Source organism: Diceros bicornis, chromosome 16, assembly GCF_020826845.1.
Source record: "Diceros bicornis minor isolate mBicDic1 chromosome 16, mDicBic1.mat.cur, whole genome shotgun sequence".
NCBI lineage: Eukaryota > Metazoa > Chordata > Mammalia > Perissodactyla > Rhinocerotidae > Diceros > Diceros bicornis.
The window spans coordinates 11,990,262-12,004,307 of NC_080755.1; the positions used below are offsets into that span (position 1 = coordinate 11,990,262).

The window sequence follows — 14,046 nt, forward strand, 5'->3', positions numbered from 1 at the left end:
TTTTTTTTGTATGTGGGTCATTGCCACAGCATGGCCGATGAGTGGTGTAGGTCCTCACCTGGGATCCGAAACTGCGAACCTGGGCCACCGAAGCGGAGCACGCCGAACTTAACCACCACACCATGGGGCCAGGCCTCTGTTTATTTGTTTTTAAGTGAGCTAGCCCACCTTCATCAAAGCTTACTGGTGGTTGGAATTTCCCAAATATGTTTTAATGTGTTGATATTTCATTTTGAGTGACTCATAGTTTTATAAAAATCATCTTTGCTCACAAAGGAAAGTTAGCACTCAAATTCATGTGTTTTTGATATTTTTCTCTGTTGTTTTCTCTTCAGAGGAATGCTTTACGTATATACATAGAAATTACTTTTGGGGGAGAATAAAACCAACTTTCAAAGCTTCCTCAGGAAACATACTGAGAGCCACTGAAGGGACCTAATATTGAATAAAATCTGATTGGAGTTGGTGTGGTGATGGTAGTTCCCAGGAGAAGAATCCATGAGACCAGGGATGGTAAAAGGACAGGATTGGTTTTTTTTTTAGCTTTTTTGAGTTATAGTTGACAAATAAAATTTTAAGATATTTGAAGGTACATTGTGGTGATTTGATATATGTAGACATTGTGGAAGGATTTCCTGGTTAATTAACACATCCATCACCTCACATATTTATCTTTTTTTTTTAAATGGGAACATTTAAGTTCTACTCTCGTAGCAAATTTCAACTATACAATACAGTGTTATCAGCTATAGTCACCCCGTTTTACATTAGATCCTCAGATCTTATTCATCCTGTAGCTGAAAGTTTGTACTCTATCAACCTCTCCCCATTTCCCCCACTCCACAGCCCCTGGCAACCACTTTTCTACTCTCTGTTTCTATGAGTTTGACTTTTTTTTTTTTTTTCCAATTTCATGTGTAAGTGATACCATGCAGTGCCTGCCTCTCTCAGGAAAGGATTTTTAGACCTTGGACCTTTATTAGTGCCTGCAGGTCATGCCTGTACCACGCAGTGCACAGGAATCTACTGAACTCACCCTTTATTGTGGACCACACCTTCCGTCGCTGTTACTCTGTTGTACGGCCCCTTTCTGGCCTCTTTACAAGCTAAGCCAACAGTATTAATTGTAAACCCCCAGACCTGAGATCAGGGGCATCATGTCTTGCACATTAGCTTGGATTTTCAGTCACTCGTGGTCTGTGTCCTGGCCAGAAAGGCCAGAAAGGGGTTGTAGGGGATTTCTTTCTTTCTCATACTTGTTAGAAACAAGGTATGTGTCTTCTAGCCTGCCTCATTTATTATTCGGGGACCTGGGTGACCTATATTTCTTTTTCTTTTTGGACTCTATTTCCTAGTATTAATGTCTCTTCTGTTCTGTGCTGTCTTACAGTCCACTTCCTAAGGCTCACGTAGCTGGATGTCCAGCTTTGGTCCTCCGAGGGGCGGAGTGAGGTGGTTGAGGGGCGGGGCGGGGTGACTGCTCTGACAGTGGAGGCTGCAGGTGGCACCCCAAAGACTGCAGCAGGGATGGAGAGTCGTGGTCCTTCAAACATGGCAGCGTGGGGCCTGGAAACTGGTTTCTATGAGGCTCTCGTTGGCCTTCAGGGATTGTCAGAACCTCACTGAAGGTGACGAGATTTCCATTTCACCATGAACTGGGGTTACATGTTGAGAAACTTGGGCTGGTGAATGAAATGTGAAGTGGGAAGAAGTGATGATTCCACATGGGAAGAACCAGTTATGAAAGTGCCCTGAAAAATGGAGCTTTAAAGAAACCCAGTGGTAACAGGGATGTTTGTGTCTAGTCAGGGGCACTGCCTCATGTCTGAAGCCTTGGGTACAACAGCTCTTAAGTTCCAGAGGTTGGGACCCAAGCTGCCTTATTCTAAATCAGGGGTCAGGAAACAAGAGCCCAAGAGTAGACATTTTAGGCTTTGTGGGCCATACAGTCTCTGTGACAACTGCTCAACTCTGCCTTGTCACATGAAAGCAGCCATAGACTATGTAAATGGACAGGTATGGTTGTGTGCCTATAAAATGCTATTTTCAGAACAGGCAGCAGGTGGAATTTGGCCCGTGAGCTATAGTTTGCTGACTCCTGCTCTGAATTATGCTCTGTGAGAAACAGTATCATCACAGGGTTCTTGGGTTCAAGTAGGATTAGAGCTTAACCCTGTCAAGGGAATGTGACCACATGTGAGTCAGAGGAAGAGTCAAGAGTGGAGAAAGGTCTAGGAAAAGTAGGAAGGAGGGAGAAAATGGAGTAAGTCTCTTTGAAAACCATATTCACCAGTAATGGACCAAAAAAATGTAATCTAGCATCTTTAAGAAGTGAGTTAATATATGCAGAAGTCCTTGTAAACTGTAAAGCAAATACTGAGTTTACAATTGTAAGGTGTTAGTGTTTTAGGCAATGCCAGTAGTCAACACATGAACCCTGGTATCTTGGTTGCTTGTTATTTTCATGTTTGGAAACTGCTTTTAGGTCCACTAGGTGTCAGTATAACGCAGAGAATTTTCGAGAACTCAACTCAAGGAGCCCTTCAGGCGCCCATAAACAAATAAACTTCTGAGTGTTTTCAGGGAGCAGATGTTCCCTTAATAATGCTTGCTCTATTTAAAAACCAAGCGATTTAATTTAATTAGCCTTCATCTCAATAACAACAGTTTTGTAATTCATGCCAACAGACTATTGTTAGCTTCTTATAAAATGCTTTATTCATCAGGGTTCTTAGCGACAGTAGAATGTGCACAAACGAAAAAAAAAAAACAAGCCCATGACTCAAACGAGATGCAATATTTGTGCTTATAAATCATGTAAGAAAAATTATGTATCACCACAATTTTCAAACCAGACCTTGTGACAAATAGCCCTTCAACAGAGTGTGGTCTGCAATCTCTCCCGATAGGAGTTGCTGTGAGACCCCTTCCTACACACACACACACACACACACACACACACACACACACACTCACACACATTCAGTGGCTCAGCTGCTCCCCAGAGGCCCCCACACCCGAGATTCCGATTCTGCCAGGACCACCTCAGGATCTAATTCCATCTTGCCTCCTGTGTTGACACATAAGACAATGAAAGAATAAACCAGCACAGGAGGCTCAGATGGTGCCAACTGATGAATTAAAGGTGGAGAAAGGGTCCTTCCAGTACGTGCCTTATTTATTCCTAACCTGCAGGCCTTTGGCTATCTTGGAACCATACGGTGTTAGAGCCATAAAGGAAGGGGTCTTAGTCAGTTCGGGCTGCTATGACAAAAACACCATAGACTGGGCGTCTTAAACAACAGAAATTTATTTCTCACAGTTCTGAAGGCTGGAAGTCTACGACCAGGGTGCCACATGGTAGGGTTCTGGTGAAGCCTCCTACTGGTTTACAGATAGCTGCTTTCTTGTGTGTCCTCACATGGAGGAGAGCAGAGTGAGGAAGCAGGCTCTCATGTCTCCTCTTATAAGGGCGCTAATTGCATCATGAGGGCTCCACCCTCAAGACCTTATTACCTCCCAAAGGCCCCACCTCCAAATACCAGCACATCGGGGGTTAGAGTTTCAACATATGAATTTTGGGGGACACAAACCTCAATCTATAGCAAAGGATGAGTCAGTATAACCTCTCTGGAAGGCAGTTTTGTAAACAGTTACAGCTGTTAATGTGTGTATCTTTGAACAGCAATTCCACTTCAGACAGTTTATCCTGAATGGTGCTAAAATATCATGAATGTGAGAAGAGAATATATTCAAGCCTAATCATTACAGCATTAGAATAGTAAAAACCCAGGAGTAACTTAAATGTCTAGCAGTAGCCTAGTATTCAATTATTAATAAATTGTGGATGATTTTGTGACAAGGAAAGATGTTAAGTTAGGCAGGTTATAAAACACCATAGGATCCCGTTTTTGTGGAAGTGTTCATATTTGTGTATGTGGGCGCTGTTGGAAGGAGCTGTAGCAAGAGATGATCAGTGGTTATCTTTGGGTGCTGGGATTGTAATTGTAATGTTTTTCTTGATTATCTGTATTTTCAAAATTTTGTAGTATGGGTAGGTACTACTTTTTAATAAGACAGAGATAAATTACTATAGAAAATAAAGTAAGTTCCTCCACTCCAAGTTTCTAAGTTCATGTCTATTGACGAAAAACGTGTTTGTTTTTTAATTCAGTTAGTTTTTTATTGTCACAGTAATAGGTGAGAACATGGTTGTTAGAAATGTTTGTTGAATTTGAAATGGTTTGAATTCCCCATTAGGGCCATTTCAGAGAGGCAGATGGCAGGATGTAGGTATTATTTGCTCTCATCCCTGCCTTCAAATCCGAGTTGCTGTAAGCACCAGCAGTTCTGTTCAGAGTAAAGTCTCTGAAGGGCTTGAGAAAAGCAGAGGAAGAAATGTGAATTAGGGTCATGACTGGAGTTTCCTGATAGATTTTGTCACTGTTATTTTCCCTTTGTACCGATCTAGAGAGAGAAGGGAAAATTTTTTTCAAGTTACAAAATAATGCATGGTTCCTTCAGCAAATACTTGAGTGTCCACTGTATCTTCCAGGCATTGTTGGAGGTGTGGGGGGTGCACAATGACAGACAAAAATCCTTGCCCTCACGGAGTGGACATTCTGGTTGAGGTAGACAGACAAGAAACAAATGAGAAGGGAAGTGTGTGAGGTGTCAGATGGCAATAAGTGTAGAGAAAAATAGAGCCAGGTAAGGGGATAGATGTGTACGTGAGTGTGCCTGAGTGTGTTCCAGTGGGTGGGGGGAGGGTTGTTATTTTATACAGGGTGGGTAAGCAGGCTTCACCAATAAGACGACTTTTGAACAGAGGTCTGAATACGTGAGAGTGGGCCTTGCAGGTGTCTGGAGGGAGAGGGTTCCAGGTGGAGGAAATAGTAGCAAGCCCTCAGGTGCTTGGCGTGTTTGATGACCGACAGGGAGGCCAGAATGCAGTCTTATTCCACTTGTAAGTGAACACATCGTTGTAGACACCTATAAGTACCTCAAAGAGCGTGCGTATTTTTAAGGCTTTTGGTAAGTGTAGCCAAGTAGTACATACATACCCTCGAGAAAGATACCAGTTTATATCTCACAGCAGTATGTGAAAGCATTGATTTCATGACCCTCTATCTTAGATACTAACTTTAAAAAATCGCTAGTTTCTAACCTGGTATATCATTGTTTTTTGTGTTTTTTTTGTGAGGAAGATCAGCCCTGAGCTAACATCTGTTACCAATCCTCCTCTTTTTGGTGAGGAAGATTGGCCCTGGGCTAACATCCGTGCCCATCTTCCTCTGCTTTATATGGGATGCTGCCACAGCATGGCTTGACAAGTGGTGCGTCAGTCTGTGCCCGGGATCCGAACCTGTGAACCCTGGGCTGCCGAAGCGGAGGGTGCGAATTTAACTACTATGCCACTGGGCTGGCCCCTATATCATTGTTTTAATTTAAAGTTCTGTTATTATTAGAGAGGTTGAATAGCTTTTCATATGTTTATTGGCCATTTGTATTTTGTGTGTGTGTATGAGAGAGAGAGAGAGAGAGAGACGTGCATACACACACACTCACACACACACACACACACACACACACACACACACACAGAAAGGAGAGAGAAAATTACCTGTTTTTGTCCACTGACTGTTTTGGGGAGTTGATTTTTTTCTTATTGATTTGTAAATGTTCATTATACATTAAAGATATTAAACTTCAGCCTGTTTTTATATGTTGCCAGTATCTTTTCCTAGTTTGTTCATCATCTCTTGATTTTCTTTATGGTGTTTTTGGCCAGTGCATTTTGTGTAGGTTGATCTATCAGTCTTCCCTAACGGCTTCTGTCCTTGGAGTTATATGTAGAAAAGCCAGAGGGAGAACATTTATTGAGCATCGTTGTGCCATGCGTGCACTGTCCCAAGTACTGCATGTTCATTCTCTTAGCTAGTCTTCTCAGTAGCTTTCTGAGCATTATTATCCCATTTTATAAATGGAAAAACTGAGTTCTCCTTGCAAACTAGCTTTATTTTTTTTTTTAATTTTTTGTTTATTGCAGTAACATTGGTTTATAACATTGTATAAATTTCAGGTGTACATCATTATACTTCTATTTCTTTTTTTTTTTTTTAAATATTTTATTTATTTATTTATTTTCCCCCAAAAGCCCCAGTAGATAGTTGTATGTCGTAGTTGCACAGCCTTCTAGTTGCTGTATGTGGGACGCGGCCCCAGCACGGCCGGAGAAGCGGTGCGTCTGTGCGCGCCCGGGATCCGAACCCGGGCCGCCAGCAGCGGAGCTCGCGCACTTAACCACTAAGCCACGGGGCCGGCCCCTATACTTCTATTTCTTAAGCTAGCTTTAGAGTTGGGATATGTATCCAGGTTTGCCTGACCACCAAAGCACATTCTTTCCACTGCACAAACCCCCTTGCTCTGTACTTGTGCATCCTTCCTGCCCCCACCCCTAGATGACCTAGAGGACGCCTAGATGATCCCAGGCCTAGATGACCTGACCTAGAAGAAAACGCACAGCCCAGGGACATGTGTGAAGTTTGTCCATCCCTTAGAGCTATTGGCTAAAGTTAGTCAGCTAACTGCTGGAACATTCCTTAGAAATGAAGAGAGCTAATTATAATTTCCAAAGATTTGGGTAACCATGTGAATGTTATAAGATTATACTCTCCAGTGCCCAGAACCAGGTATGATTTCCATCACTTATTGCTATATTTCCATAGAAGTAATCCTCAGTTATAGCAGAGCTAACTAGGCTTTTTTAATCATAGTTTCATCTCTTACTGAAGAAATAATTTTTAAAAAATATTTCAAGAGATGGCAAAAGCGCAAAGCAGCACCACCCTTGTAGCTCATGTCTTCACTGTCCCCACACTATCTGGGAAATTATGGAAGACCCAGTTGTCTTGGATTTCATCTGCCCCAGATAACTGTTGAAAGTTCTGACCCCTCGTGTTGTGATAGCACATGAATAGTCGTGGAAATCCTGTAAATCAGAGATCTGAAAATTCTAATTCCCGAAGCAGCACATGTAAACAATTCTTCCAGTTATGTCAGTGCAGCTGTCCACTGTCTACACTCTTTGTGGCATGTTCTGTCTCGGAGGGAGACCCGAGTGTGCACCCCCACGACTGCTGCCGTCTGTTTGCTGACCTTCTCTCCCACTAGCATGTAAATTTTGTGAGATCAGTGTTGCCTAGAACTTAAGAATAAATAATTAATGAAGGATAAGTTTGTGCCAAAGTCTTAAGACTCTTATTGTTGTGAATAATGGACCAAGGAGGGAAATTTTGTTGAAGAAAATGTATTTGAATTTAATGCTTAAAACTGAGAGATGAGGGAATACAGGAAAATCAAACGTAAGACGTATTTAATAGTGCATTCTTGCTCACTGGAGAACAGGTGACGGTCCCCAGACCCATATATCCAGTTCCCTACTTGACATTTCTGGTTGGGTGTTCCAAAAGCATCTTAAGTTCATAATTTTCAAGACTGAGTTTGTGATTCTCCCAATCAAACTTCTTCCAGTTTGTTGTATCTTAGTACACCACCATCCATCCCACTATTCAAATTGGAAACCTGAGAGTCATCCTTGGTGTCTTCTATCCCTCACCTCTCCAGTAGAAATTATCACGAAGTCTTATTGCTTTCTCAAATTGTTCCATTCTCTCCATCTCCATCATCTCTTGTCTGGATGGACCACTGCAATGTTCACATAACTGATCTCCTGCCCGCACATCCCTAACCCCCTTCCAGTCTAGTCTTCATACTGTAGCCAGAGCAATCTTTTCAAAATGCAAATCAGATCATATTACACCCTCTCTACCTCTGGGTACTCTCCATCTAGCTACACTTGCCTTCCTCTAATTTCCTCCTGCCACAGGACCTTTGCATATGCTGTATTTGTGTCTGGAATGTTATGTCCCTTCTACTTCTCTACCCCACCCCCTGTACCCAGTTTAACTTTCAGTTTTATCTCAAACATCACTTATTTGAGGAAGGTTTCCCTGTAGATGCTCTTATGATATAGCATAGTCTTTTAATTTCCTTTGTAACATTTATCAATGTAATATTTTACATTTATTTATCTGAGCAAAATACACATGGCTGTCACCTGTATGAAAGTTACAGTTTATTTGAGGGGTGGGGGATACATTAATAATATATGCAGAAGTTCCCTTATATGACTCTATTAGACAGTGAGTTAATTGAAATTCAGATAGATCAAAGAGTCATCTTTTGATGAAACAATCTATTTTTTTGTGTGTGTGAGGAAGATCAGCCCTGAGCTAACATCCATGCTAATCCTCCTCTTTTTTTTTGCTGAGGAAGACTGGCTCTGAGCTAACATCTATTGCCAATCCTCCTCCTTTTTTTTTTCCCCCAAAGCCCCAGTAGATAGTTGTATGTCATAGCTGTACATCCTTCTAGTTGCTGTATGCGGGACGCAGCCTCAGCATGGCTGGAGAAGCGGTGTGTTGGTGCGCGCCCGGGATCCGAACCTGGGCCGCCAGTAGTGGAGCGCCCGCACTCAACCGCTAAGCCACGGGGCCGGCCTGAAACAATCTATTTTAAGTTAAGGTGTATAAATATGCATTCATTTGCTAATCTTTTGGTAAGGCTTTTCCTTTGCATTTGGATTGTCAACTAGTGTTCCCTCAAGCCTTTTCTTGCATAAACACTTAACATATACTCTGTGCTTTGCAGTAGAATGAGAACTTGGATGCTTTGAAACAATATGAATGGAGAACCCTTCTGGATTTTTAATGATTTTTCCTTTTCCCCCATCATTTCACACTTGCCTTGCCCACACCTGTTTTGGCAGCAATTTTTCCAGTGGTTCGTATTTACTACTCTTACTAGCAGCTGCAGCTTCATGTTGGTGTGTGGGGGAGGAAGGCAGCTGTCTCACGGGTAGGAGGTTGGGGGGCCAAGAGAGGGCTCTGCAACCAGCCCTTCCGCCGGTGTCCACAGTTCCGCCATTAGTGCGTGTTGCTTGGCTGCATCCACCTTGAAGGTGGGTGCTGAGTGAGATGACTGTGGAGAACACAAGCACCGGCGCCACTGTGCCTGGGTCACGGTCCCATGTTTGGAACCAAATGCTTGCACAGCTGCCCTGTAACATTTCCCAGAAGTCTCTTTGGTCCAACTAGACGTGTGTATATTTTTTCTAGTTGAAGTTACTTCTTTGTATTTTAGGGTAGAAGGGTTAAAATACAAGATGTTCCCTAGCCATGTTTTGTTTTTCATGTCCGTGGCCACTCAGATGTCCTGATGTCTCGTGGAGTGTGTGACCCGGCGGTTTTCTTTGTGTAGGAGGGAATGTCTGGGGCCTCTCTGACCTGACATTCCAAAGTTCCACCCAGCGCTCTCCTTCCTCCTCAGTGCTCCGGCAGTCTGTGCTCTGGGCTTCCCTCTGGTGCCCAGCAGGCCATGGGCCTGGATCCTGCCTCCCTTGACCCTTACTGTCTAACGGGAAAGCCTTTTCCTGGAAGAGTAGCAGTGGGCTGACGTTACGCCTGACGCGTGAGGATGGAGGATGACATCTTCCTTTCTCTGTTCACCTTTTGGTTGGAAGTGCAGACATCTATTATTGCAGCAAGACTAGTAATAACAGAGAATATTCCTCAGATCATTACCTGCTTGGTCTGCTACCAGAGCAAAATCCTGTTGTGTTTGCAGCTTATCTATTTATATGTGAGTGTCTCCCATTAGATTGTGAGGTCCTTGAGGGTAAAGTGTGAGAGGGAGGTTAAAAACTAGGCTTTAGAGTCAGACAGACTTGAATTCAAATTCTGGCTTTGCCATTACCAGCTCTTCTGACCACAGGCAAATTACTTAAATTCTTTGTGCTTCAGTTTCCTCATATGCACAATGGGGATAATAATATTTTCCTCATAAGATTGTCATGCAGATTTTAAAAAGATTTAGCATAGAAAACATTTAGCACAGTGCATGGCTTGTAGCAAGTACTCAACAAATGTCACCTGAGATGCCGCTGTTAATACTAACTCTGGTGCTGTCAGTACCGTGCAAATTGCTATAAGTATTTGCTGAGTGAATGTATATAGGAAGTAGGTTTTGAGGGCCTTATTAGAGACTGGAAACATTTTAATGCCAGGTTCCCTGGCAAAAGCAAGGAAAAAGCAGGTCTGATCATGGGTAGAGTGCCTGTCCATGCTAATGTTAACAAAGATCATTTCTTGAGCAGGCACTGTCCTAGGAGAGCAGTTCATGGAGTTAGTTGGGATTATTATGTTATATTCTGCTGGAATGGTTTTGTTTATTTATAGCTATTGTTAGAATAACTCTGGGAACTTGAATTAGTGGGCCAGTGCATTTGTAACTGATGGGGAAAGCAGGTTGCAACCTTACTGATATGCACTCTATGTAAAAACTGGGATTTTGCTTTTCTTGAGGAGAGCGAGATTCTAAACGGTAATGAGAAAGCAGTTCTTGGTGTGGCCACAACTGAATCACAGAAATGCGCCCTTCCAAGTCCCGAGAGATTCCCTGAACCGGCCTTCCAGGTTCATGGTTGAGGAAGTCGCACATGGCCACCCAGCTCAAGTTCTAGCACTCTTTTATTTTTAAATTCTGTCCTTTGACACTGTGGTTCCCTTTGTTGTGATTCCATGGAGCTGTTTGATATATTGCCTCGATAAATAGCCTTTTAAAATTCTTAATAATTTGGCATAGGTTCAAAGCCTTTGGTTACTTAAAATCCAAAGAATAATGTTCACTGCTCCTTAAAAAAAATCAAGTCTGTTCTCTCTGCCAACCTGCAGGAAAGGTTTTTCTCTCTCCAGCTTGTCTCTGCCCCGTTGTGGGGTCAGTAATGCTGGGTAGTTGGCAGAGTGACAGGCTGTAGGCAGATGGCTTTGTCAGCCTCCATCACTCTCAACGGATACAGACCACGTCACACTTCACAAATCACTCAGAGATGTTTAGACAGCCACTATCGCTGTGTTTGGTGCATCAGAAGGGTCATACCTTCCAGCTAGGTCTTTTGGACATAAAGTGACAGAACTATTGTGGTGTCTTTCCCTCTTTCCAGATCTGATGTTTTGACGTGGCTTCCTGCTTCAGTGCTGTTTGTGGGTATAATCTATGCTGGTTCCAGAGCATTGTCCAGACTGGTAAGTGTTAGAGGTTTTGGGGGGACAGTCCCTCTCTCCTCTTCCCCTCTGCCTTTTAACTTATTGTGCCTCAGATCAATAGGGGACAAAGCATCAGCTTTAATGCTGGTACAGCTACGTTGGAGAATAAGTCTTGGACCTGAGGCCAACATGGATCCTTTCCCCCGACTCCCTGAGCTGAAGATAACCCGATAACAAGGAAGGGCCAACTTGTTTTATAAGATGGAGAGGCCCAGATGGAGACACAGGGAGACAGAGTGGTGACATGTATGGAGCCAGCCGCACACAGGGCCAGCCTGCTCTGTGTGATCACAGCCCATCCTTGGGAGAAAGGAGGGAGGGCTCAGTCTGCTCCTTGCTTCCGGGGAGCCAAAATCCTGCCCACCAGTAACATGGCCTGGGCCATGCTGGGCTTAGTCATGGATGTACATGCTTGGCACAGAGTTGATACCCAGTACACGGGGCCCTAGTAAAACAAGTGTCCATTCCGTCCCCCGCCCTCTCCCCCCAGGACTGAGCTCCTCAAAGGAGGGCACTGTGAAGAACAAACTTCGTCCAGTTACGTTATATATGGAACTCCAAAAATTTATTTTGCCATCAAAAGAGAATCCATTAATACCACCATTGACCAGAGACTCAGAACGTGGCTTAAAAATCAGGACTGGTAATAATGACTCTTCCTGTTTTGTACGCTAATTGCTAACTGTTTTTATCTATCAGAAAATGATTGTGTTCTGACTTTTGGAAAAATGTGAAATTTGCAAACAATCTAGTGTTTTTCTGTAAAGTTTGTTGTTATGTCGGTCCTTTAGATCTCGGATATGAAAACAGTAAAAACAAACAAACAAAATCTGCCTCACCGGATGATAATATTATTGTCAGGACCACTCCAAAGTTGCAGAATAGTGGTTGGGAATGAATAGCGGTAATTTCTAAATTAAATCATCATTTTTCTTTCATGATTCGTAAGCTTGAGTAGATGGGGTGATGTGTGCAATGGGGGAGAAACATCCTGGGTGGGCCTAAGAAATGACCTTCAGTGCAGGTTGGTGCTCAGCCCAGAACAGGAGGCCAGCACTGGCTTCCAGCTGCCTCTCGGTTCTGTCAGGCTCCTGGGAGTCTGCTGCCTCACCTTACACCCTCTGGCTGCAGAGGGAGCATCCTCTCCTATAGCAGAGTGTAGGACTTGATGAAAAAACAATGTGGTGTTGTTCAAAGGCTTTTACAGATTTTATAGGATCTGGAGAGTTATGGATGCCAGAATTTGGAAGTTTGAATAAGTAAGGTGTTGTACTACTACTACTACTACTGCCTTTTGTTTGTACAGTGCTTTTTCACACATTTCCCAAGTGACTTCCTCTATATCTTGTTGTTTGATTCTCACAGTCACCTGACAGGTGATGGGTGAGGCAGATGTTAATCACCTGACAGAGGAAGGAACTCAGGTGTGGAAAGTGGGGGAACCTGCCTCTAGTCCCAGACTGTAGCAGCTCTTCTGACTCCCCACATTTTGCCTTCTCAGATTTGTCTCTTTAGGACCAATATGTATGGGTTTTAGAATGAGCCCAGGGTACAGTAGTCGTGCATAACTTCAGAATCTTTTGGTTGCAAGTGGTAGAAAGCTCACAAGCTGCTCTAAACAAAAGGGAAATCTACTGATTCGCATTAGTGAAAAGTTATGAAGTAGAAGTCTGCTTCAGGCGTGGCTTGATCCAGAAGTTCCAATGACATACTCAGAATCCAGTTTCTGTCTCTCTGTCTCTCAGTTCTGGCGTCTTGTCTTTGCTCCATTTCACAGCCAGGCTCTCCCTTCATGGTTGTTGACTCCCGGATCATATCCTCACAACTTTAAGTCTAGTGGAAAGAGACTGTCTTCCTTGTAGCTCCTGCAACAGTCCCAGGATTCATTCTGATTGCATCAGTCAGGGCCACTGCCCATCCCAAGTCTGAAAGCTAACCAGGAGGGTGGAATTATGCTGATTGGCCAGCCCTGGATCATGGCCTCCCTGAACCATTCACAGAACACTGTTTGGCCTGCCCCAGTCATACAGGATCCCCACCTGGATCCCATAGACTGAGAGAGCGTGTGGCAGATCCTCATATTGGAGTGATTTACCAAAAGAAGGGGCAAGGATACTAGGTGGCCAGAACATCCTCCAAAGTCCATTGTAAATGTCAGTCTAGTATGTGTCAGGCAGATGAGGAGTTCTGTAACCTAGAACAGTGCTTCTCGAAGTGTGATGCACAGGCGGTGCCAGTCTCTGAGCTCTTTGTTACCTGTCTGTAAGGAGATTGTACCAGAATGTACATCAGCTTCAGCACTAAACACCCTGTTTAGTTGAGCTGACATTTTTTTTTATAGCAAGACTTTCTGAAGAAGGAAGCAATGCACTAATTTACATTCTGGTGTGAGCTCCTTGTCTTCTCGAGGCCCAGGACGCGGAGTGGTGTTGGCCCGAGCACGGTCTTCTTTAAGGGGGAAGAAGAAGCTGCTGCAATTGACTCTTTGAGCAAAGGGAAGCCACCAAAACCCAAATATACCCAATTAGAGTGGGCGGAGGACAGAAAGGAGACACTTATTGTTTTTTAGTGAAGTAATGCAACCCAGCATCTTTTCTTTGTTTTCTGGGTTTTTTTGTTTTTACATAATTGTTTAAAAATTTATAGAGTGGATTTACATGAGGCACTTGTACAGCTTGTGTTAGAGAGAAAACAGGCATCAATATGCTGGTGCCGAGCTGTCAGTTTAATGAATCCACAAGGAATTGGGGGAAGAGTGCTCAGTTAAAATCTGTGGGTGTATTGTTATGCAAAACACTTTCGAGGTGGCTCTGCTCCATGAAGGCCTCCTTTATCTGACAAGACTGAAACTGTTCTGATGTGCAGCTCCTGAGAGGAGGCT

The 14,046-nt window shown here is 43.4% G+C and overlaps 1 protein-coding gene across 2 annotated transcripts in view; it reads left to right on the top strand.

Moving 5' to 3' along the window:
- TMEM241 (transmembrane protein 241) overlaps positions 1–14,046 on the top strand; it is a 128,781-nt gene that overhangs the window by 15,090 nt on the left and 99,645 nt on the right. For both annotated transcript variants that reach the window (XM_058556813.1, XM_058556814.1), the window contains one exon: positions 11,063–11,144. In XM_058556813.1, coding sequence (XP_058412796.1) covers positions 11,063–11,144 — 82 coding nt within the window. The remainder of the gene's footprint in view (positions 1–11,062; positions 11,145–14,046) is intronic.